This window comes from Pseudophryne corroboree, chromosome 5 (assembly GCF_028390025.1).
Source record: "Pseudophryne corroboree isolate aPseCor3 chromosome 5, aPseCor3.hap2, whole genome shotgun sequence".
NCBI lineage: Eukaryota > Metazoa > Chordata > Amphibia > Anura > Myobatrachidae > Pseudophryne > Pseudophryne corroboree.
Window position 1 is genome coordinate 89,338,419 of NC_086448.1, and position 24,347 is coordinate 89,362,765.

Below are 24,347 nucleotides of genomic sequence, written 5' to 3' on the forward strand. Positions count from 1 at the left end.
ATTTAAGTTCTTCTGTAAAAAATGTTGCTGCATAATGGGTACATTAGGAGTGCGGGGACGTTAAATTTTAACTTATTCACCCTCCCACCTCCCAATACCCCATTCCTTCTAGGAGCACCCCATTATGTTTAACAATGTTCCTCTCTATCCTTTCCTGCTGGACTAACAAGGGGAAGACGCATTCTCAGACATCAGCAGCAAACAGGAGCATAGCGGGTGGACACCCAAGTCCTCCAATTGCCTGAAGAAAAAGGATTTAATATGTGATAAAGTCCCAAAGCTCACACTAAATGAAACGAGGGGGAGCTACGTTTGGGACGATCAGCTTCCTTCAAAAACTAGCAGACCACAAACACAGAATATAGCAGGTGGCGATATAGCGTTGCTCAGCTGAAGCACCATGCTGCGTGCCTTCAGATTTTCAGGAACAAGCTGTCAGTCCAGCCCCACCACAGACCTGACAAATATTACAAGAAATCCACCTAGCAAAGGACTACTGAGATGCCAGCAACCCCTTTTCTGCGCATCATAGAATACAAAGATCATCCGCCTTGTGGGCATCCTTTTTCCTCAGAAGTCTGTAAAACCCTAACATTTAAAGAATGATGAGATCCCTCTTCTACTATTGGGTATATGCAATTGCGGTCGAATTGCCGCAAATGTCGAAAAACGGGGCATTTTCAACACAAATTTTTTTTTCGACAATGCAATACAGTACTTTGACAAAAAAAACGGCCGTTTCAGATTCGACTTTTTGAAATTCGACAGTTGTCAAATTCGACATGTCTGCAATGGTAAAAATGCGGCTTTTCGACAAAAGTATATTCAATTGAAGAATGTCGATTCGACAACAGTGCTTTTCGACAGTCATTTCGTCAATTTCAGTCCGCCTCATTTTGGTGGCGGAATCTAATAAAAATTTTTAAAAACATGTTTTTTTTGTTGCTGATTAATTTATATTAGAAGGGATTATCTACTTGGTTTGTCTATTAGGAGCCACAAGTATTATTTATATATTTTTTAAAAGAATATTTTTTTTTTTTTTACTGACTAAAATAATATGGAGAGATCAGATCATGTTTTTCAGTGGGAAGGGGTTAAAAATCAAGAAAAAAAATGCGTGGTGTCCCCCCTCCTAAGCATAACCAGCCTCGGGCTCTTTGAGCCGGTCCTGGTTGTAAAAATACGGGAAAAAATTGACAGGGGATCCCCCGTATTTTTACAACCAGCACCGGGCTCTGCGTCCGGTCCTGGTGCAAAAAATACGGGGGACAAAAGACGTAGGGGTCCCCCGTATTTTTAACACCAGCACCGGGCTCCACTAGCTGTAGAGATAATGCCACAGCCGGGGAACACTTTTATAGCGGTCCCTGCGGCCGTGGCATTAAATCCCCAACTAGTCACCCCTGGCCGGGGTACCCTGGAGTCCACCCCCCCTCCAGCCACCCAAGGGCCAGGGGTGAAGCCCGAGGCTGTCCCCCCCCCATCCAAGGGCTGCGGATGGGGGGCTGATAGCCTTGTGTCAAATAAAAGAATATTGTTTTTTTGTAGCAGAACTACAAGTCCCAGCAAGCCTCCCCCGCAAGCTGGTACTTGGAGAACCACAAGTACCAGCATCATGCGGGGGGAAAACAGGCCCGCTGGTACCTGTAGTTCTACTGCAAAAAAATACCCAAATAAAAACAGTACACGCACACCGAGAAAGTAAAAATAAGATTTTACTTACCGATAAATCTATTTCTCATAGTCCGTAGTGGATGCTGGGACTCCGTCAGGACCATGGGGAATAGCGGCTCCGCAGGAGACAGGGCACAAAATTTAAAAGTTTGACCACTACGTGGTGTGTACTGGCTCCTCCCCCTATGACCCTCCTCCAAGCCTCAGTTAGGATACTGTGCCCGGACGAGCGTACACAATAAGGAAGGATTTTGAATCCCGGGTAAGACTCATACCAGCCACACCAATCACACCGTACAACTTGTGATCTGAACCCAGTTAACAGTATGATAACGTAGGAGCCTCTGAAAAGATGGCTCACAACAATAAACAACCCGATTTTTTTGTAACAATAACTATGTACAAGTATTGCAGACAATCCGCACTTGGGATGGGCGCCCAGCATCCACTACGGACTATGAGAAATAGATTTATCGGTAAGTAAAATCTTATTTTCTCTGACGTCCTAGTGGATGCTGGGACTCCGTCAGGACCATGGGGATTATACCAAAGCTCCCAAACGGGCGGGAGAGTGCGGATGACTCTGCAGCACCGAATGAGAGAACTCCAGGTCCTCCTTAGCCAGGGTATCAAATTTGTAGAATTTTACAAACGTGTTCTCCCCTGACCACGTAGCTGCTCGGCAGAGTTGTAATGCCGAAACCCCTCGGGCAGCCGCCCAAGATGAGCCCACCTTCCTTGTGGAGTGGGCATTGACAGATTTAGGCTGTGGCAGGCCTGCCACAGAATGTGCCAGTTGAATTGTGCTACAAATCCAACGAGCAATCGTCTGCTTAGAAGCAGGAGCACCCATCTTGTTGGGTGCATATAGTATAAACAGCGAGTCAGATTTTCTGACTCCAGCCGTCCTTGAAATATATATTTTCAATGCTCTGACAACGTCCAGCAACTTGGAATCCTCCAAATCGCTAGTAGCCGCAGGCACCACAATAGGCTGATTCAGGTGAAACGCTGATACCACCTTAGGCAGAAAATGAGGACGCGTCCTCAATTCTGCCCTGTCCGAATGGAAAATCAGATATGGGCTTTTATACGACAAAGCCGCCAATTCTGACACTCTCCTGGCTGAAGCCAGAGCCAGTAGCATGGTTACTTTCCATGTAAGATATTTCAAATCTACCGATTTGAGTGGCTCAAACCAATGGGATTTGAGAAAATCCAAAACTACATTGAGATCCCACGGTGCCACTGGGGGCACAACCGGGGCTGTATATGTAGTACTCCTTTTACAAAAGTCTGGACTTCAGGAACTGAAGCCAATTCTTTCTGGAAGAAAATCGACAGGGCCGAAATTTGAACCTTAATGGACCCTAATTTTAGGCCCATAGACAATCCTGTTTGCAGGAAAATAAGATTTTACTTACCGATAAATCTATTTCTCATAGTCCGTAGTGGATGCTGGGGACTCCGTCAGGACCATGGGGAATAGCGGCTCCGCAGGAGACAGGGCACAAAAGCAAGCTTTTAGGATCACATGGTGTGTACTGGCTCCTCCCCCTATGACCCTCCTCCAAGCCTCAGTTAGGTACTGTGCCCGGACGAGCGTACACAATAAGGAAGGATCTTGAATCCCGGGTAAGACTCATACCAGCCACACCAATCACACCGTACAACTTGTGATTTGAACCCAGTTAACAGTATGATAACAATGAAGTAGCCTCTAAAAAAGATGGCTCACAACAATAATAACCCGATTTTTTTGTAACAATAACTATGTACAAGTAATGCAGACAATCCGCACTTGGGATGGGCGCCCAGCATCCACTACGGACTATGAGAAATAGATTTATCGGTAAGTAAAATCTTATTTTCTCTAACGTCCTAGTGGATGCTGGGGACTCCGTCAGGACCATGGGGATTATACCAAAGCTCCCAAACGGGCGGGAGAGTGCGGATGACTCTGCAGCACCGAATGAGAGAACTCCAGGTCCTCCTCAGCCAGGGTATCAAATTTGTAGAATTTTGCAAACGTGTTTGCCCCTGACCAAGTAGCTGCTCGGCAAAGTTGTAAAGCCGAGACCCCTCGGGCAGCCGCCCAAGATGAGCCCACCTTCCTTGTGGAATGGGCATTTACAGATTTTGGCTGTGGCAGGCCTGCCACAGAATGTGCAAGCTGAATTGTACTACAAATCCAACGAGCAATAGTCTGCTTAGAAGCAGGAGCACCCAGCTTTTTGGGTGCCTACAATATAAACAGCAAGTCAGACTTTCTGACTCCAGCCGTCCTGGAATTATATATATATATATATATATATATATATATATATATATATTTTTTTTTTTTCAGGGCCCTGACAACGTCTAGCAACTTGGAGTCCTCCAAGTCCCTAGTAGCCGCAGGCACCACAATAGGTTGTTTCAGGTGAAACGCTGACACCACCTTAGGAAGAAACTGGGGACGAGTCCGCAGTTCTGCCCTGTCCGAATGGAAAATCAAATATGGGCTTTTGTAAGACAAAGCCGCCAATTTTGACAATCGCCTGGCCGAGGCCAGGGCCAACAGCATGGTCACTTTCCATGTGAGCTATTTCAAATCCACAGATTTGAGTGGTTCAAACCAGTATGATTTGAGGAATCCCAACACTACGTTGAGATCCCACGGTGCCACTGGAGGCACACAAGGGCTGTATATGCAATACTCCCTTGACAAACGTCTGGACTTCAGGAACTGAAGCCAATTCTTTCTGGAAGAAAATCTATAGGGCCGAAACTTGAACCTTAATGGACCCCAATTTGAGGCTCATAGACACTCCTGTTTGCAGGAAGTGCAGAAATCGACCTAGTTGAAATTTTTTCGTGGGGCCTTCCTGGCCTCACCCACGCAACATATTTTTACCACATGTGGTGATAACGTTGTGCGGTCACCTCCTTCCTGGCTTTGACCAGGGTAGGTATGACCTCTTCCGGAATGCCTTTTCCCTTAAGATCCGGCGTTCAAAACCGCCATGCCGTCAAACGCAGTCGCGGTAAGTCTTGGAACAGACAAGGTCCCTGCTGGAGCAGGTCCTTTCTTAAAGGCCGATGCCACGGTTCCTCTTGGAACAGACATGGTACTTGCTGAAAGCAAATCCCTTCTTAGCTCCCGAGGCCATTAGTCCTCTGTGAGCATCTCTTGAAGTTCCGGTTACCAAGTCCCTCTTGGCCAATCCGGAGCCACGAGTATAGTTCTTACTCCTCTATGTCTTATAATTCTCAATACCTTGGTTATGAGAAGCAGAGGAGGGAACACATACACCGACTGTTACACCCACGGTGTTACCAGGACGTCCACAGCTATCGCCTGAAGGTCTCGTGACCTGGCGCAATACCTGTCCCATTTTTTGTTCGGGCGGGACGCCATCATGTCCACCTTTGGTCTTTCCCAACGGTTCACAATCATGCGGAAAACTTCCCGATGAAGTTCCCACTCTCCCGGGTGGAGGTCGTGCCTGCTGAGGAAGTCTGCTTCCCAGTCGTCCACTCCCGGAATGAACACTGCTGACAGTGCTATCACATGATTTTCCGCCTAGCGAAAAATCCTTGCAGTTTTGCCACTGCCCTCCTGCTTCTTGTGCCGCCCTTTCTGTTTACGTGGGCGACTGCCGTGATGTTATCCCACTGGATCAATACCGGCTGACCTTGAAGCAGAGGTCTTGCTAAGCTTAGAGCATTATAAATTTGCTCTTAGCTCCAGTATATTTATGTGGAGAGAATTCTCCAGACTTGATCACACTCCTTGTGTGACTGCTCCCCAGCCTCTCAGGCTGGCCTCCGTGGTCACCAGCATCCAATCCTGAATGCCGAATCTGCGGCCCTCTAGAAGATGAGCACTCTGTAATCACCACAGGAGAGACACCCTTGTCCTTGGATATAGGGTTATCCGCTGATGCATCTGAAGATGCGATCCGGACCATTTGTCCAGCAGATCCCACTAAAGAGTTCTTGCGTGAAATCTGCCGAATGGAAGCGCTTCGTAATAAGCCACCATTTTTACCAGGACTCTTGTGCAATGATGCACTGACACTTTTCCTGGTTTTAGGAGGATCCCGATTAGCTCGGATAACTCCCTGGCTTTCTCCTCTGGGAGAAACACCTTTTCCTGGACTGTGTCCAGAATCATCCCTAGGACCAGCAGACGTGTCGTCGGAACAACTGCGGTTTTGGAATATTTAGAATCCACCCGTGCTGTCGTAGAACTACTTGAGATAGTGCTACTCCGACCTCCAACTGTTCTCTGGACCTTGTTCTTATCAGGAGGTCGTCCATTTTCTTTGAAGACGAATCCTCCTTTCGGTCATTACCTTGGTAAGGACCCGGGGTGCCTTGGACAATCCAACGGCATCGTCTTGAAACTGATAGTGACAGTTCTGTACCACGAACCTGAGGTACCCTTGGTGAGAAAAGGCAAATTTTGGGACATGGAGGTAAGCATCCCTGATGTCCCGGGACACCATATAGTCCCCTTGTTCTTTGCTATCACTGCTCTGAGTGACTCCATCTGGATTTGAACCCTTGCAAGTGTTCAAATTTTTCAGATTTAGAATAGGTCTCACCTAGCCTTCAGTACCACCATATAGTGTGGAGTAATACCCCTTTCCTTGTTGTCGGAGGGGTAATTTTATTATCACCTGCTGGGAATACAGCTTGTGAATTGTTTTCAATACTGCCTCCCTGTCGGAGGGAGACATTGGTACAGCAGACTACAGGAACCTGCGAGGGGGGAAACCTCTCGACATTCCAATCTGTACCCCTTGGATACTACTTGTAGGATCCAGGGGTCCTGTACGGTCCCAGCGTCATGCTGAGAACTTGGTAGAAGCGGTGGAGGGCTTCTGTTCCTGGGAATGGGCTGCCTGCTGCAGTCTTCTTCCCTTTCCTCTATCCCTGGGCAGATATGACTCTTATAGGGACGAAAGGACTGAGGCTGAAAAGACGGTGTCTTTTTCTGCAGAGATGTGACTTAGGGTAAAAAACTGTGGATTTTCCAGCAGTTGCCCTGGCCACCAGGTCCCATGGACCGACCCCAAATAACTCCTCCCCTTTATACGGCAATACATCTTTGTGCCGTTTGGAATCTGCATCACCTGACCACTGTCGTGTCCATAAACATCTTCTTGCAGATATGGACATCGCATTTACTCTTGATGCCAGAGTGCAAATATCCCTCTGCGCATCTCGCATATATAGAAATGCATCCTTTAAATGCTCTATAGTCAATAAAATACTGTCCCTGTCAAAGGTATCAATATTTTTAGTCAGGGAATCCGACCAAGCCACCTCAGCTCTGCACATCCAGGCTGAGGCGATCGCTGGTCGCAGTATAACACCAGCATGTGTGTGTATACTTTTTAGGATATTTTTCAGCCTCCTATCAGCTGGCTCCTTAAGTACGGCCCTATCCGTAGATGGTACCGCCACTTGTTCTGATAAGCGTGTGAGCGCCTTATCCACCCTGAGGGGTGTTTCCCACCGCGCCTTAACTTCTGGCGGGAAAGGGTATACCGCCAATAATTTTCTATCGGGGGAAACCCACGCATCATCACACACTTCATTTAATTTATCTGATTCAGGAAAAACTACAGGTAGTTTTTTCACCTCACACATAATACCCTTTTTTGTGGTACTTGGAGTATCAGAAATATGTAACACCTCCTTCATTGCCCTTAACGTGTGGCCCTAAAAGAAAATACGTTTGTTTCTTCACCGTCGACACTGAAATCAGTGTCCGTGTCTGGGTCTGTGTCGACCGACTGAGGTAAATGGGCATTTTACAGCCCCTGACGGTGTTTGAGACGCCTGGACAGATACTAATTTGTTCGCCGGCCCTCTCATGTCGTCAACCGGCTTGCAGCGTGTTGACATTGTCACGTAATTTCCATAAATAAGCCATCCATTCCGGTGTCGACTCCCTAGAGAGTGACATCACCATTACAGGCAATTTGCTCCGCCTCCTCACCAATATTTTCCTCATACATGTCGACACACACGTACAGACATACAGCACACACATAGGGAATGCTCTGATAGAGGACAGGACCCACTAGCCCTTTGGGGAGACAGAGGGAGAGTTTGCCAGCACACACCAAAACGCTATAATTATCCAGGGACAACCTTTATATAAGTGTTCCTTTTATAGCATTTTAATATATATACATATCGCCAAATCAGTGCCCCCCCTCTCTGTTTTAACCCTGTTTCTGTAGTGCAGTGCAGGGGAGATCATGGGAGCCTTCCCACCAGCCTTTCTGTGAGGGAAAATGGCGCGGTGTGCTGAGGAGAATAGGCCCCGCCCCCTTTTCGGCGGGCTTCTTCTCCGGAGTTTTAGATATCTGGCAGGGGTTAAATACATCCATATAGCCTCAAGGGCTATATGTGATGTATTTTTCGCCATACAGGTATTATACATTGCTGCCCAGGGCGCCCCCCCCCAGCGCCCTGCACCCTCCGTGACCGCTGTGTGAAGTGTGCTGACAACAATGGCGCACAGCTGCAGTGCTGTGCGCTACCTGATGAAGACTGAGAGTCTTCTGCCGCCTGGTTCCGGACCTCTTCATCTTCAGCATCTGCAAGGGGGGTCGGCGGCGCGGCTCCGGGACGAACCCCAGGGCGAGCCCTGTGTTCCGACTCCCTCTGGAGCTATGTCCAGTAGCCTAAGAATCCAATCCATCCTGCACGCAGGTGAGTTGAAAATCTCTCCCCTAAGTCCCTCGATGCAGTGAGCCTGTTGCCAGCAGGACTCACTGAAAATAAAGAACCTAAAAACTTTTTCTAAGCAACTCTTTAAGAGAGCCACCTAGATTGCACCCTTCTCGGCCGGGCACAAAAACCTAACTGAGGCTTGGAGGAGGGTCATAGGGGGAGAAGCCAGTACACACCATGTGATCCTAAAAGCTTGCTTTTGTGCCCTGTCTCCTGCGGAGCCGCTATTCCCCATGGTCCTGACGGAGTCCCCAGCATCCACTAGGACGTTAGAGAAATGTAGGAATCGACCCAGTTGAAATTCCTCTGTCGGGGCCTTCCTGGCCTCACACCATGCAACATATTTTCTCCAAATGCGGTGATAATGTTGTGCAGTCACCTCCTTCCTGGCTTTGACCAGGGTAGGGATGACCTCTTCCGGAATGCCTTTTTCCTTTAGGATCCGGCGTTCAACCGCCATGCCGTCAAAAACGCAGCCGCGGTAAGTCTTGGAATAGACACGGTCCCTGCTGAAGCAGATCCCTTCTTAGAGGTAGAGGCCACGGATCTTCCGTGAGCATCTCCTGAAGTTCCGGGTACCAAGTCCTTCTTGGCCAGTCCGGAGCCACTAGTATCGTTCTTACTCCCCTTTGCCGTATAATTCTCAGTACCTTGGGTATGAGAGGCAGAGGAGGGAACACATACACTGACTGGTACACCCATGGTGTTACCAGAGCGTCCACAGCTATTGCCTGAGGATCTCTTGACCTGGCGCAATACCTGTCCAGTTTTTTGTTGAGGCGGGACGCCATCATGTCCACCATTGGTCTTTCCCAATGGACCACAATCATGTGGAAGACTTCTGGATTAAGTCCCCACTCTCCCGGGTGAAGATCGTGTCTGCTGAGGAAGTCTGCTTCCCAGTTGTCCACTCCCGGAATGAACACTGCCGACAGTGCTATCACATGATTTTCCGCCCAGCGAAGAATCCTTGCAGCTTCTGCCATTGCCCTCCTGCTTCTTGTGCCGCCCTGTCTGTTTACGTGGGCGACTGCCGTGATGTTGTCCGACTGGATCAACACCGGCTGACCCTGAAGCAGAGGTTTTGCCAGGCTTAGAGCATTGTAGATTGCTCTTAGTTCCAGTATATTTATGTGAAGAGACGTTTCCAGGCTTGACCACACGCCCTGGAAGTTTCTTCCTTGTGTGACCGCTCCCCAGCCTCTCAGGCTGGCATCCGTGGTCACTAGGACCCAGTTCTGTATGCCGAATCTGCGGCCCTCCAACAGATGAGCACTCTGCAACCACCATAGCAGAGAGACCCTTGTCCTTGTCGACAATTTTATCCGCTGATGCATCTGCAGATGCGATCCGGACCATTTGTCTAGCAGATCCCACTGAAAAATTCGTGCATGGAATCTGCCGAATGGAATCGCTTCGTAAGAAGCCACCATTTTTCCCAGGACTCTTGTGCATTGATGCACAGACACTGTCCCTGGTTTTAGGAGGTTCCTGACTTTTTGGAAAATTCAGAATCCACCCGTGCTGTTGGAGCACTACTTGAGTTAGTGCTACTCCGACCTCCAGCTGTTCTCTGGATCTTGCCCTTATCAGGAGATCGTCCAAGTAAGGGATAATTAATACGCCTTCTCTTCGAAGAAGGATCATCATTTCGGCCATCACCTTGGTAAAGACCCTGGGTGCCGTGGACAATCCAAACGGCAGCGTCTGAAACTGATAATGACAGTTTTGTACCACGAACCTGAGGAACCCTTGGTGTGAAGGGCAAATTGGGACATGAAGGTAAGCATCCTTGATGTCCAAGGACACCATAAAATCCCCTTCTTCCAGATTCGCTATCACTGCTCTGAGTGACTCCATCTTGAACTTGAATTTTTGTATGTACAGGTTCAGAGATTTCAGATTTAAAATAGGTCTTACCGAGCCGTCCGGCTTCGGTACCACAAATAGCGTGGAGTAATACCCCTTTCCCTGTTGTAGAAGGGGTACCTTGACTATCACCTGCTGAGAATACAGCTTGTGAATGGCTTCCAATACCGTCGCCCTGTCGGAGGGAGACGTTGGCAAAGCAGACTTTAGGAACCGGCGAGGGGGAGACTTCTCGAATTCCAACCTGTAACCCTGAGATACTACCTGCAGGATCCAGGGGTCCACCTGCGAGTGAGCCCACTGTGCGCTGAAATTCTTGAGGCGACCCCCCACCGCCCCTGAGTCCGCTTGTAAGGTCCCAGCGTCATGCTGAGGCCTTTGCAGAAGCCGGGGAGGACTTCTGCTCCTGGGAAGGGGCTGCTTGGTGCAGTCTCTTACCCTTTCCTTTGCCTCGGGGCAAATATGAATGTCCTTTTGCTCGCTTGTTCTTATAGGAACGAAAGGACTGCGGCTGAAAAGACTGCGTCTTTTTCTGTTGGGAGGGGACTTGAGGTAAAAAGGTGGACTTCCCGGCTGTTGCCGTGGCTACCAAATCCGATAGACCGACCCCAAATAATTCCTCCCCTTTATACGGTAATACTTCCATATGCCGTTTGGAATCCGCATCGCCTGACCACTGTCGTGTCCATAGACTTCTTCTGGCAGATATGGACATCGCACTTACTCTTGATGCCAGAGTGCAGATATCTCTCTGTGCATCTCGCATATAAAGGAATGCATCCTTTAATTGCTCTATAGTCAATAAAATACTGTCCCTATCCAGGGTATCAATATTTTCAGTCAGGGACTCCGACCAAGCCACCCCAGCACTGCACATCCAGGCTGAGGCGATTGCTGGTCGCAGTATAACACCAGTATGTGTGTATATACTTTTTAGAGTATTTTCCAGCCTCCTATCAGCTGGATCCTTGAGGGCGGCCGTATCAGGAGACGGTAACGCCACTTGTTTGGATAAACGTGTGAGCGCCTTGTCCACCCTAGGGGGTGTTTCCCAGCGCGCCCTAACCTCTGGCGGGAAAGGGTATAATGCCAATAACTTCTTTGAAATTAGCAGTTTTTTATCAGGGGTAACCCACGCTTCATCACACACGTCATTCAATTCCTCTGATTCAGGAAAAACTACAGGTAGTTTTTTCAGACCCCACATAATACCCCTTTTTGTGGTACTTGCAGTATCAGAGATATGCAAAGCCTCCTTCATTGCCGTGATCATATAACGTGTGGCCCTACTGGAAAATACGTTCGTTTCTTCACCGTCGACACTAGATTCGGTGTCCGTGTCTGGGTCTGTGTCGACCGACTGAGGCAAAGGGCGTTTTACAGCCCCTGACGGTGTTTGAGACGCCTGTACAGGTGCTAATTGGTTTGTCGGCCGTCTCATGTCGTCAACCGACTTTTGCAGCGTGCTGACATTATCACGTAATTCCATAAACAAAGCCATCCATTCCGGTGTCGACTCCCTAGGGGGTGACATCACCATTACCGGCAATTGCTCCGCCTCCACACCAACATCGTCCTCATAGATGTCGACACACACGTACCGACACACAGCAGACACACAGGGAATGCTCTGATAGAAGACAGGACCCCACTAGCCCTTTGGGGAGACAGAGGGAGAGTTTGCCAGCACACACCAAAGCGCTATAATTATATAGGAACAACCTTATATAAGTGTTGTTTCCTTATAGCTGCTTAAATATATATAATATCGCCAAAAAATGCCCCCCCTCTCTGTTTTTTACCCTGTTTCTGTAGTGCAGTGCAGGGGAGAGCCTGGGAGCCTTCCTAGCAGCGGAGCTGTGTAGGAAAATGGCGCTGTGTGCTGAGGAGATAGGCCCCGCCCCCTATTCCGGCGGGCTCTTCTCCCGGTTTTTCTGAGACCTGGCAGGGGTGAAATACATCCTTATAGCCTCAGGGACTATATGTGATGTATTCTTTTTAGCCAGAAAGGTAATCTCATTGCTGCCCAGGGCGCCCCCCCCAGCGCCCTGCACCCTCAGTGACCGCTGGTGTGAAGTGTGCCTGAGCGCAATGGCGCACAGCTGCAGTGCTGTGCGCTACCTCATGAAGACTGAAAAGCCTTCAGCCGCCGGTTTCTGGACCTCTTCTTACTTCGGCATCTGCAAGGGGGTCGGCGGCGCGGCTCCGGTGACCCATCCAGGCTGTACCTGTGATCGTCCCTCTGGAGCTAGTGTCCAGTAGCCTAAGAAGCCAATCCATCCTGCACGCAGGTGAGTTCACTTCTTCTCCCCTAAGTCCCTCGTTGCAGTGAGCCTGTTGCCAGCAGGACTCACTGAAAATAAGAAACCTATCAAAACTTTTACTCTAAGCAGCTCTTTATGAGAGCCACCTAGATTGCACCCTGCTCGGACGGGCACAAAAACCTAACTGAGGCTTGGAGGAGGGTCATAGGGGGAGGAGCCAGTACACACCACCTAGTGGTCAAACTTTTAAATTTTGTGCCCTGTCTCCTGCGGAGCCGCTATTCCCCATGGTCCTGACGGAGTCCCAGCATCCACTAGGACGTCAGAGAAACTTTATTACATACATGCACGCCGACACACACATACTTACCTATGTTGACACGCCGACTCGGTCCACTTCTCCAAGTAGAATCCACGGGGTACCTGAAAATAAAATTATACTCACCAAAATCCAGTGTAGATCTGTCCTCTTCTTTTTTGTAATCCACGTACTTGGCAAAAAAACAAAACGCAAAAGCCGGACCACGCACTGAAAGGAGTCCCATGTTTACACATGGGAAGCCTTTCCCCGAATGCCGGGACCCCCCGTGACTCCTGTCACAGAGGGTCCCTTCAGTCAATCAGGGAGCGCCACGTCGTGGAACTCTCCTGATTGGCTGTGCGCGTCTGAGCTGTCAGACAGCGCATAGCACTATGCCGCTCCATTATCTTCAATGGTGGGAACTTTGCGGTCAGCGGTGAGGTTACTCGTAGCGCTCCCTGATTGGCTGAAGGGATCCTCTGTGACAGGAGTCACGGGGGGTCCCGGCATTCGGGGAAAGGGGTCCCATGTGTAAACATGGAACCCCTTTCAGTGCTTGGTCCGGGTAATGCGGTTTGTTTTTTTGCCAAGTACGTGGATTATAAGGAGAAGAGGACAGATGCTACACATGATTTTTGTGAGTAGAATTTTATTTTCAGGTACCCCATAGATTCTACATGGAGAAGTGGACAGAGTCGGCGTGTGAACATAGGTAAGTATGTGTGTGTCGGCATGCATGTATGCAATAAAGTTTTACTTTCACGGTGTGCGTGTACTGTTTTGATTTGGGTATTTTTTTTGCAGTAGAACTACAGGTACCAGCGGGCCCGTTTCCCCCCGCATGCTGGTACTTGTGGTTCTCCAAGTACCAGCTTGCGGGGGAGGCTTACTGGGACTTGTAGTTCTGCTACAAAAAAATATTCTTTTATTTGACACAAGGCTATCAGCCCCCCATCCGCAGCCCTTGGATGGGGGGGGGGGGGGGGGACAAGCCTCGGGCTTCACCCCTGGCCCTTGGGTGGCTGGAGGGGGGGGGGGGGGGCCTTGATTTAAGGGGTCCCCACTCCTCCAGGGTACCCCGGCCAGGGATGAATAGTTAGTGAGTTAATGTCAGGGCCGCAGGGACCGATACAAAAGTGTCCCCCGGCTGTGGCATTATCTCTCTGACTAGTGGAGCCCGGTGCTGGTGTTAAAAATACGGGGGACCCCTACGCTTTTTGTCCCCCGTATTTTTTGCACGGGGGACAAAAATGTTGTAAAAATACGGGGGATCCCCTGTCAATTTTTCCCCCGTATTTTTACAACCAGGACCGGCTCAAAGAGCCCGAGGCTGGTTATGCTTAGGAGGGAAGACCCCACGCAATTTTTTTCTGGGTTTTTTAAACACTTTTGTGCCGTCCAAAAAGTCGTATCCAGGACGCCCACTATCCGTCAATTGGTCCGTTTTTCGACAGCGGGACTGTCTAATCCGTTTTTTATTGAATATGTCGAATTCGGGTCCCGGCGACAGGGTGTCTGACTGTCAAATTGTGTCGAATTAAAAAACGGTCGAATTCCAGCCGGAATTCGACCGCAATTGCATATACCCCTATAGATCTACAAAAGGTTAGAAAGTCCGAATCAGCTGAAGAGGTGGCTTGGTCCAAAGGACAGCTTTATCCTCATAGAAAAGCAGACCAAACAGGGCGTCCAGCTCTGAACTCTCCTCACTGCTGTAATAAACAAAGGTAACCAGTCTTCTAGGTGAGAAACTAACTCCACCTACTCTAATAGCTAAAAGGGAGGATGCTATAAGGCATGGATCTACCAACCTGTGGCCCTACAGCTGCTGTTGAACTACACATCTCAGCATGCCCTGCCACAGTTTTGCCATTAAAGGCATGCTAAAAATGAGGCAGGTCATGCTGGGATGTGTAGTTTAACAGCAGCTGGACGGCAGCAGGTTGAAGACTCATGATGTAAGGCAATAAACACCAAAATTAAGGTTCCACATAACGATAGGAGTGGAAAATGGAGGCTGTACATGTAGTAAACCCCTGTACAAACTTCTTGATGGCTTTTAATAGGGCCAACATGCTTTGAAAGAAATCCAAAAGAGATGAAAACTGAATCTCTAGGGAAATAGTTCTCATTCTACCTTACAGACACTTCTGTAAGAACAGAAACCTGGCCATCCTGACAGAAACCCTTGCCTTTCATACCAAGAGACTTAAATCTTCCATAATATGTAGCAATTTCCATCTAAACTGGTTCCCTGCACTTCAGCATAGTCCTTGATCTAAGGATCATGGCTTCTACAATGTTAAAGCAAGCCGCTGAATTCAGATGAAGAAAAGGACTTTGGCTTTACAGGTCAAGCATTGGGGAAAGATGCCAAGGTGGACCCTGCGCCATGGTGAAAATGTCCATTTACCACGTTCTTAGAGCCTCTAAGTTAGAGGCCCATCCACAGCAACCAGGATAACTGAAAAGCCTTTTCTTTTTAATTTCATTAGCATCATCAGAAGCATCACCACTGAACACAAGTAAATGAGATGAAAGTCTCATGTCACCAACATTGCATCTACCAGAAACTACCTTGTGGTTCAACTGAGAAGCATTATGTCAACGACTGGCTGACCCCACCCTCCCATTAGCTGAAGACAGACTTCTGAATGAAGGGACTAATCCCTGGTATGTGGAGTCTTTACCCCTTTCCAAAGGATTATGACATGTATTCACATTTGAGTGAAACTGCACATGCAGGTCACTCATGCTGATGTTTGTTTGTGTTCCAGCAAGGGATTCACCAAGATTTGCAATAAGAATCCTGCTCTGTGTCAGAAACGCTCACTAAAGCTAGGTGCCAAACAGGAGCTCCAATTAAACCAAACCTTGGGAAGGCCTCAAGTTAGTTATTGTAATTGATAATTCACCTATGGGATTCCACATCTGTGCTAAGTCTTGTACATGGGCCTGTACCAAAGATGGGGAAACTAACCTTGGAATCATCTAGGTGGGTACTAATAGAGTCATCTCCTTGAACCATTGAAGATTTGCATCACAGCCATAATCTATATGAACACTCATAGAACAGTCACCAGACCGAACAGAAGTACATTGAACTGGTAATGCAGGGTATGAGCCACCAACTGGAGAAGATTGTGATGTCCCTCTCAAATAGGGGCATACAAATACACATCCTTGATGTATATAGACAACCTGAATTTCTTCGGACAGACCTTGAGACTTCATCTTGAAAATGCTGGGCATACAAGGATTTCAAGTTCAGAACAAAATAAAATCTTTGTTTTCTGCACCAGTAATAGGTCTGAATGAATTTCCAAACGCTGTTGCCAGTCTGGACCTGGAATGAAATCCTCCACCGAGAGTAAACACTGAATAACTGTCCACAGAGCAAAATATTTGGTCTCGTCACCTGGAAGACTTATGGTGTAATATAGGCTGGGAGAGAAGCCTTGGAAATCTATGACAGATTTTCAGCACATGGATGCTTCATAATACATCTCAATAGAGAATCATGTCCAGCGTACAGCAGAACCAATAAGTCTGAATATGGCACCACTCCTCACTGGATGAAGAATCGGGACCAGAAGCCTGAATATCAGTGAACACTTATGCTTGTGCCAAACATCCGGGACATGCAAAACTTTAGCAAAGAGACTAGACAAAGACTCTAGCACAAGCAGTTTTCCTGGAACCCAAAGGCTCTTGCCCAACCAAACTTGCTGGAACAGAGACCGAACCATAAGCCCCCTGGGGCAGCTCGGGGAAGGAGGGCCACACTGAACTCCTGGGAACCAAAAAACAGCTTCACATCCCAAACAAGTCAGCCATATGGATAATGGAAAAAGAAAACCTGCTCTCTCATTGAATGTGGAAGTGGTTTTATACCTTGGAGCATCTGGTGCATGGACGTGCAGCAGGAAATTATTTGTTGCCTTGACCAGTCCAGACTGCTAGCTCTGCTAATCTAGACAGTGTTCCTGGCATGTTGGGGTCTAAGAGGGATAAGCACCCCCATCACAAATTCCATAGGTAACGTGATTGCACAGATGCCTGATTTTTTTGGTTTATTATTAGTAATTAGTAGAACCAGTCTGAGCATCTTTAGACTTACAGTACTATAGCAGCCGGAGAACCACAGTTTTCATACCAGTGGGTTGAATGATGTAATATTGAAAGGCCACAAATGTTTCCCCCTTTGCCCACCTAGTTACAGGCTCGTCCCATCTATAGACTGACTACACCAAATGCTTTTTCCCTCATCCTTGATCTTGTAATTTCAGTATGTGCTAGGCCGTTATTCATCGCCAGGGATGCCAGTGCCAACGGCCCAGGCTTGTATATTTGAATTAGTTCTCATACTACATTTAGCTCTATAAACTGCAATAAATAATGCATGTAAGGCGATGCTTATGCTGTGCAAGCTCACTCCGTCTCAAACATTTCTGTAAGCTTCAGCTATAAAACCACACAGACCTGCAAAGGGTGGAATTGTAAAATGCTTCAAGGGGAAAAATACATAAAAATTTAACAATATAAAAATTACAGTAAATAGATAAGAATGTGGAATTATACATAAAGCAGCAGTTGGACACTGACAGAGCTCAAACACTTCTTCTATTCTTCCATATGTTACCATTCTGTCTTCCTTCCTTCAATTTTAACATTCGCCATTATTCTAGTGTCTACTTTTTGCATTTCCAGCCTTACTGAAGCCTAGTAATACCCCTTTTATACCAAGTCAAAAACCTGGGTTATTGCCGGGTCGACCCGGGGCCGGCCGTCAGTGTAAACGGCTCCCAAAAAATGTAACTCTGGTCGATTTACCCGCAAATAAACCAGGGATTGAACACAGGTAGGATCCATGTTGAGGGGTAATGTGAACAGGTAATCCAGGTCATCTGACCCAGGACCCATTTCCAGCAATGAGAGAGCCCATGCCTCACAACTGCAGTGTGCGGGTCGGGAGGGTGGGGGACAGAGTACACGCAGTCGCTGCTGCTGCTGTTCGCCCTGCTATGCAGACAGCAGCGGTGCCGTGGCGAAAGTGAATGCATGAGTGCTGCGTCCAATCACTGCAGAGACACAGGCTGGGGGAAGCTCAACAGCAGCTGCCGTAGTGACTGAGTCATGTAGGCACCCCAGGGGTCCCTATTAGCGGGTTTCCTGGCGCTTGGAAAAGAGGTCACCTCAAAGCACTGGCCGAAAATACACTGCACCCGAGTGCAGTGTGAACAGTGGTGACCTGGGAATATTCCGGGTCAGCACCACAGTGTAAACGGCTGGAAATCCCAGGTCCGACCTGGATTGGAACAGTGTTTCAAATACCGGGTGGGATACGGGATTTTGGTGTAAAAGTGGTATAACACCTCTATATTGTATATTTCAGAAGACGCTTGGTCCTGCTCTCCTGTTAGCTGTAGTGATGTATTCTTTCTTAGCTCCGCTCTCACACATTTTAAATATAGTGGCATGAGATGTTGTGCTCTGTTAAGAACATCTCGCACTAAGGTTTAGTGAGTCTACAGGGTATTTTTGCGAAAGTAATGCACATATGTAGAAGGACGCTGCTACTGCTACCACTGCCTGCTCACATCGCAGTCCTTCTTACGCTCCCACACGGATGTACAAAGGTCTCACATCAAACTGATCAGTGTTCGCTAGCAAAGTAGCCTTGTCACTCCCACTTGTTTTATTTGTGCACATTTTCCTTGAGAAAGACGCTTGGAAACTTTGCGAGAGCTTGCAAAAATTCACAGGTTACAAACCGTATGCTGGCCACTCTGCGGCTGTGCTATGCATTGCCGCTTGCAGAACAACGGATAACATTGTGCACCAATGTATCCATCACCGTGGCGTGAGACAGAAGGTTCTTTGGTTCCATTTCAGCAAGCTAATGAAGGACACATCTGCACATGTTCAGCTCTTCAAGTCTTTCCTGATAAGCTGTGCTGTGTAGATCATGCTATGTTGTGCAGCCCTTCTTAGACTCTTTTCTATTTTATTAATTTATATGTGTTGATCTACACACAGTAACCAAGGTAAGGTCTTACCAGTGACCTATAAACGTGGCAACATAACCCCCCTAGTCCTGTTACTAATATCTAATTACACAGCTTGCCGACCTTTGTATCACCTGAAACGACAACTCCTGTGCTGCACACCTTTCAGTATTCTACAGTTGCGCCAAACAGCCCTCCCTGGCGTGCCGGCTCCCGCGTGAGACAAGTGTCGTCGTGCTTTGTAAACACATTCAGTCGCACACAAACATACAAGTGTTGCACATCAAACTTATTAATGCAGTCTTGTGAAGTGGTATCGTCGCATCATGTTGTGACTGGGACACAAATATGGGAAAGACACTACGTCGCTCGATGCGGCTCCCTCGCGCCAAGAGTCTTGTTCCGCATGGCGTATTGAGGCTACGTGTACGAGAACATATCTGTACATGCATTATTCTATATCTTTATGTTTAAATGTAATTTCTTTAAAATAAAAAATACATTTGTGCTACAACTTCGGAAGGGTGTGAAATGACTTCAAATGGCACATACCTTTTCATTATGATTGGACTGCCTTAATCCATTGTAATGATACACACTAAAGGATTCTGGGACTTTTGAACCCTTACAGAAACAAAAATAAAACAGTATTATAAACATGCACAGTAAAATACAAGTGGAACACAAACTGGATAATAAAAAAAGCCCAATAAAAAAAAACAAAAAAAAAAACCCACAAGCCCAAAAAGCAAAAAGGTTACTAAAGCCAGCATATGCCAGTACGGACGGTGTAATGGTTAGCATTACTGCCTCACAGCACTGAGGTCATGGGTTCGATTCCCACCATGGCCCTAACTGTGTGGAGTTTGTATATTTTCCCCGTACTTGTGTGGGTTTCCTCCGGGTACTCCGGTTTCCTCCCACAAAACCAAAAAAATACTGATAGGCTAATTGGCTCACAACAATATTAACCCTAGCGTGTATGTGTGTGCGTGTGTACATGTGATAGGGACTATAGACTGTGAGCTCCACTGGGGCAGGGACCGATGTGAATGGCCAAATATTCTCTGTAAAGCGCTGCGGAATATGTGTGCGCTATATAAATAACTGATAATAAAATATGTGCACTACAAACCAAACAAGATATATCTTTAATTTTGACAAACTCCAGAAACTTTGCACACAGATCTATTTCATTAATATTTTCTAATATGAAACTTGATGGCAGATTGCGCCCACTAAAATGGAAAAATCGTCCCAGTTACATTCATAGCAGCAGTTCCCATCTAACGGCAGCATGTCGGGCCGCTCGCAGACCACCAAAAGCAAAAGAAGGCAACATACTGTACCTGCTCAGGAAAGAACTCCTGAAGGAACGGGCCCAGTAATATGATTCCCAGCCCTTCTGGGTCTAATTTGGTCTTCATGAGGTTTACACTAGAAAACATTGGAAATGAAATAATAAGCAGGGAGTATGCGCCTTGCTGCGTTCCTGAAATATGTGGTCCTGCCAATGATTGCAGTTCTATTTCCAGATTTCAGGAGACATTCATCAGAATGGCATCTTGTTCGCCAAACAGGGGTTTATTTTAAGACTGCATAATCTTATGATTAAAACCAAAACAGTGATCATAATTTTGGGAGACAGTACCTTATTAGGAAAACATTTCTCAGATCCGAGGACACAATGTAGTAAGCAAACCTAGGCTTGAGACACAACAAGACTTGTGCCATGCATGTTAAGCACTGGAGCAATACATGTAGGTCTGAAGACACCAGGCCAGGTTATCATACAGAGCGGGTGGATCCTATCTGCCACCTCAACTAACCAAGAGATTAGCTAAACTGGAACCAGGCTGCTGAAAGCTAATATAGGATTAGCTGCTAAGAGTTATGCTTCTGTTTCTTGCATCAGGTCCATGAGAGCATATTGCCAAAATAAATTATTCCTGGGGTTCATTAACGGCCTGGCTAATGTATGTGTCACTCCAATGCATGGCACATTAGAAGCTTACCTTATACATTTTAAAAGGGGATGCGGTTAAGTTGCCGACGATTGGGATCTTGGCGGTCAGCATACCGACGCCAGGATCCCTAACACTCAATGCCACCAGCCGGCTAACAGGGGCTATTCCCACTTCGTTATGCTCGTCCCCCTGCCGGCATTCTGGCGGCCGAAATACAGTCGTCTGTATGCTGACTGCCGGGATCCTACCTAACGGCAACGTATACCAAACGCCATTTTAAATATTAGAAACACAGAAATTGACGCCAGATAAGAACCACTTGGCCCATCTGTACTCAACATTGCGGACTCTGTCCACATGCAATAACCAAAATATTCATAAAGTGTGCCCCGGAAAAAGATATAGTCTTCTTTCTTTTTTTTACATCTCCAGCAAAAAAAAAACAACCCTATTGTTCACATGCAATAACCCTTTGTTGCTGAGACGGATTAGAGATAATACATAGGATGGGTGCGACAATAATAAGCCTTCAGAAGAGATACATAAATTGGATTTATATAGTGTACCTCAGACAACAAAAATATGACAAACTGCTGCTTCCAGAACACTCAGCAAACGCAACAAAAACTACAGTGAGGACCGTACATTAAGTTGTGGAAGCATTGGTCTAGGTCAGTGTTTCCCAACCTCTGCCCTCAAGGCACACTAGGGGTACATGTACTAAAGGTCGATTTTGATCAATTTAAATAGATAAAAATCGATGTTGTACTTCCAAGTCTAAAACACACATGTACTAATATTTAATAATGTAAGTATAAAAAAAATAAAAAATGAGCTGTTAGCAAATGTGTGTTTCAGTCCCTGGATCCAACATTGAGATCGATTTGCAAATTATTTTTTTATTCAATCAAAATCAACCTTTAGTAAATATATAATCCAGGGTTTGAGGATATCCATGCTTGAGCACAGCTGAATACATCAAAATAAACTGAGCTACTAATTTAGTCACCTGTGCTAAAGTATGGCTATCCTTACAACCTGGACCGTTAGCGTGCCTTGAGGACAGAGGCTAAGAAAAACTGGCATAGGGGGGTCATTCAGACCTGATCGCACGCTAGGTTTTTTCGCTGCGATCAGGTCAGAACTACGCATGCACCGCAATGCGCAGGCGCATTGCACAGGTACAAAGCGGATCGTTGCTGTGCGATGGGTTTTACGAAAAATCTATTCGCACAGCCGATCGCAAGGAGATTGACAGGAAGAGGGCGTTTGTGGGTGTTAACTGACCGTTTTCTGGGAGTAGTAGGAAAAACGCAGGCATGTTGAAGCGTTTGCAGGGCGGGTGTCTGACGTCAATTTCGGTCCTGGACAGGCTGAAGTGATCGCAGCGGCTGAGTCAGTCCTGGACTACTCAGAAGCTGCACAAATATTTTTTGTACCGCCCGGTTGCACATGCGATCGCACCCTTGCAAAGCAAAAATACACTCCCCCGTGGGCGGCTACTATCTGATGGCAGCGCTGCAAAAAAAACCTAGCGGGTGATCAGGTCTGAATTAGGCCCTAGGTCAGTTTCCCAAACTCTGCCATTACAGTTCAGGTTTTAAGGTTATACATGCTTAAGCACAGGTGACTTCATTAGAACCGCAGTCAGATTGATTTAACCATCTACACTTAAGCATGGATATCCTCAAAACGTTAACTGTAATGGCGGAGTTTGGGAAACTCTGGTTCTAGGGTTACCAGAGGTTCCTGAAAAACTTTATGTCAAACACTGGAAAGCAATAAATTCATCCAATAGGAAAGTCACATGAAATACCGTGAGAATCTAGAACCGTTCACATAACCCCAGATATGATGGCAATAGCTAGCTGCACACACAGGTCACATGTGGCTTGTTTGTGTCTATGTGGAAGCACTGTATTTACACAAACTTGCTTACAACTTGCACAGCATGTGCAATTCATCTGCAGGTATTTCACAAATCAGATTTATTTCCCACATTTACAAAGGACTTTTGTTTTTCTTCTGGTAAATGAATTACACATTTGTTATAAGTACCCAAACAAAAACACCACATTATAGTAGAACATCTTCTAAAAAACAGAACCTTCTGTTTGTGAGGAACTGTAAAAATAAGATTTTACTTACCAATAAATCTATTTCTCATAGTCCGTAGTGGATGCTGGGGACTCCGTCAGGACCATGGGGAATAGCGGCTCCGCAGGAGACAGGGCACAAAAGCAAGCTTTTAGGATCACATGGTGTGTACTGGCTCCTCCCCCCATGACCCCCCTCCAAGCCTCAGTTAGGTACTGTGCCCGGACGAGCGTACACAATAAGGAAGGATCTTGAATCCCGGGTAAGACTCATACCAGCCACACCAATCACACCGTACAACTTGTGATTTTAACCCAGTTAACAGTATGATAACAATGAAGTAGCCTCTAAAAAAGATGGCTCACAACAATAATAACCCGATTTTTTTGTAACAATAACTATGTACAAGTAATGCAGACAATCCGCACTTGGGATGGGCGCCCAGCATCCACTACGGACTATGAGAAATAGATTTATCGGTAAGTAAAATCTTATTTTCTCTAACGTCCTAGTGGATGCTGGGAACTCCGTAAGGACCATGGGGATTATACCAAAGCTCCCAAACGGGCGGGAGAGTGCGGATGACTCTGCAGCACCGAATGAGAGAACTCCAGGTCCTCCTCAGCCAGGGTATCAAATTTGTAGAATTTAGCAAACGTGTTTGCCCCTGACCAAGTAGCTGCTCGGCAAAGTTGTAAAGCCGAGACCCCTCGGGCAGCCGCCCAAGATGAGCCCACCTTCCTTGTGGAATGGGCATTTACAGATTTTGGCTGTGGCAGGCCTGCCACAGAATGTGTAAGCTGAATTGTACTACAAATCCAACGAGCAATAGTCTGCTTAAAAGCAGGAGCACCCAGCTTTTTGGGTGCCTACAATATAAACAGCAAGTCAGACTTTCTGACTCCAGCCGTCCTGGAATTATATATATATATATATATATATATTTTCAGGGCCCTGACAACGTCTAGCAACTTGGAGTCCTCCAAGTCCCTAGTAGCCGCAGGCACCACAATAGGTTGTTTCAGGTGAAACGCTGACACCACCTTAGGAAGAAACTGGGGACGAGTCCGCAGTTCTGCCCTGTCCGAATGGAAAATCAAATATGGGCTTTTGTAAGACAAAGCCGCCAATTTTGACAATCGCCTGGCCGAGGCCAGGGCCAACAGCATGGTCACTTTCCATGTGAGATATTTCAAATCCACAGATTTGAGTGGTTCAAACCAATATGATTTGAGGAATCCCAACACTACGTTGAGATCCCACGGTGCCACTGGAGGCACACAAGGGCTGTATATGCAATACTCCCTTGACAAACGTCTGGACTTCAGGAACTGAAGCCAATTCTTTCTGGAAGAAAATCTATAGGGCCGAAACTTGAACCTTAATGGACACCAATTTTAGGCTCATAGACACTCCTGTTTGCAGG

The 24,347-nt window shown here is 46.9% G+C and overlaps 1 protein-coding gene across 3 annotated transcripts in view; it reads right to left on the reverse strand.

The window, feature by feature from the left end:
• MINDY3 (MINDY lysine 48 deubiquitinase 3) overlaps positions 1–24,347 on the reverse strand; it is a 265,183-nt gene that overhangs the window by 9,737 nt on the left and 231,099 nt on the right. For all 3 annotated transcript variants that reach the window (XM_063921468.1, XM_063921466.1, XM_063921467.1), the window contains exons 14-15: positions 20,207–20,294; positions 19,410–19,481 (exon numbers count right to left, since the gene is read on the reverse strand). In XM_063921468.1, coding sequence (XP_063777538.1) covers positions 19,410–19,481; positions 20,207–20,294 — 160 coding nt within the window. The remainder of the gene's footprint in view (positions 1–19,409; positions 19,482–20,206; positions 20,295–24,347) is intronic.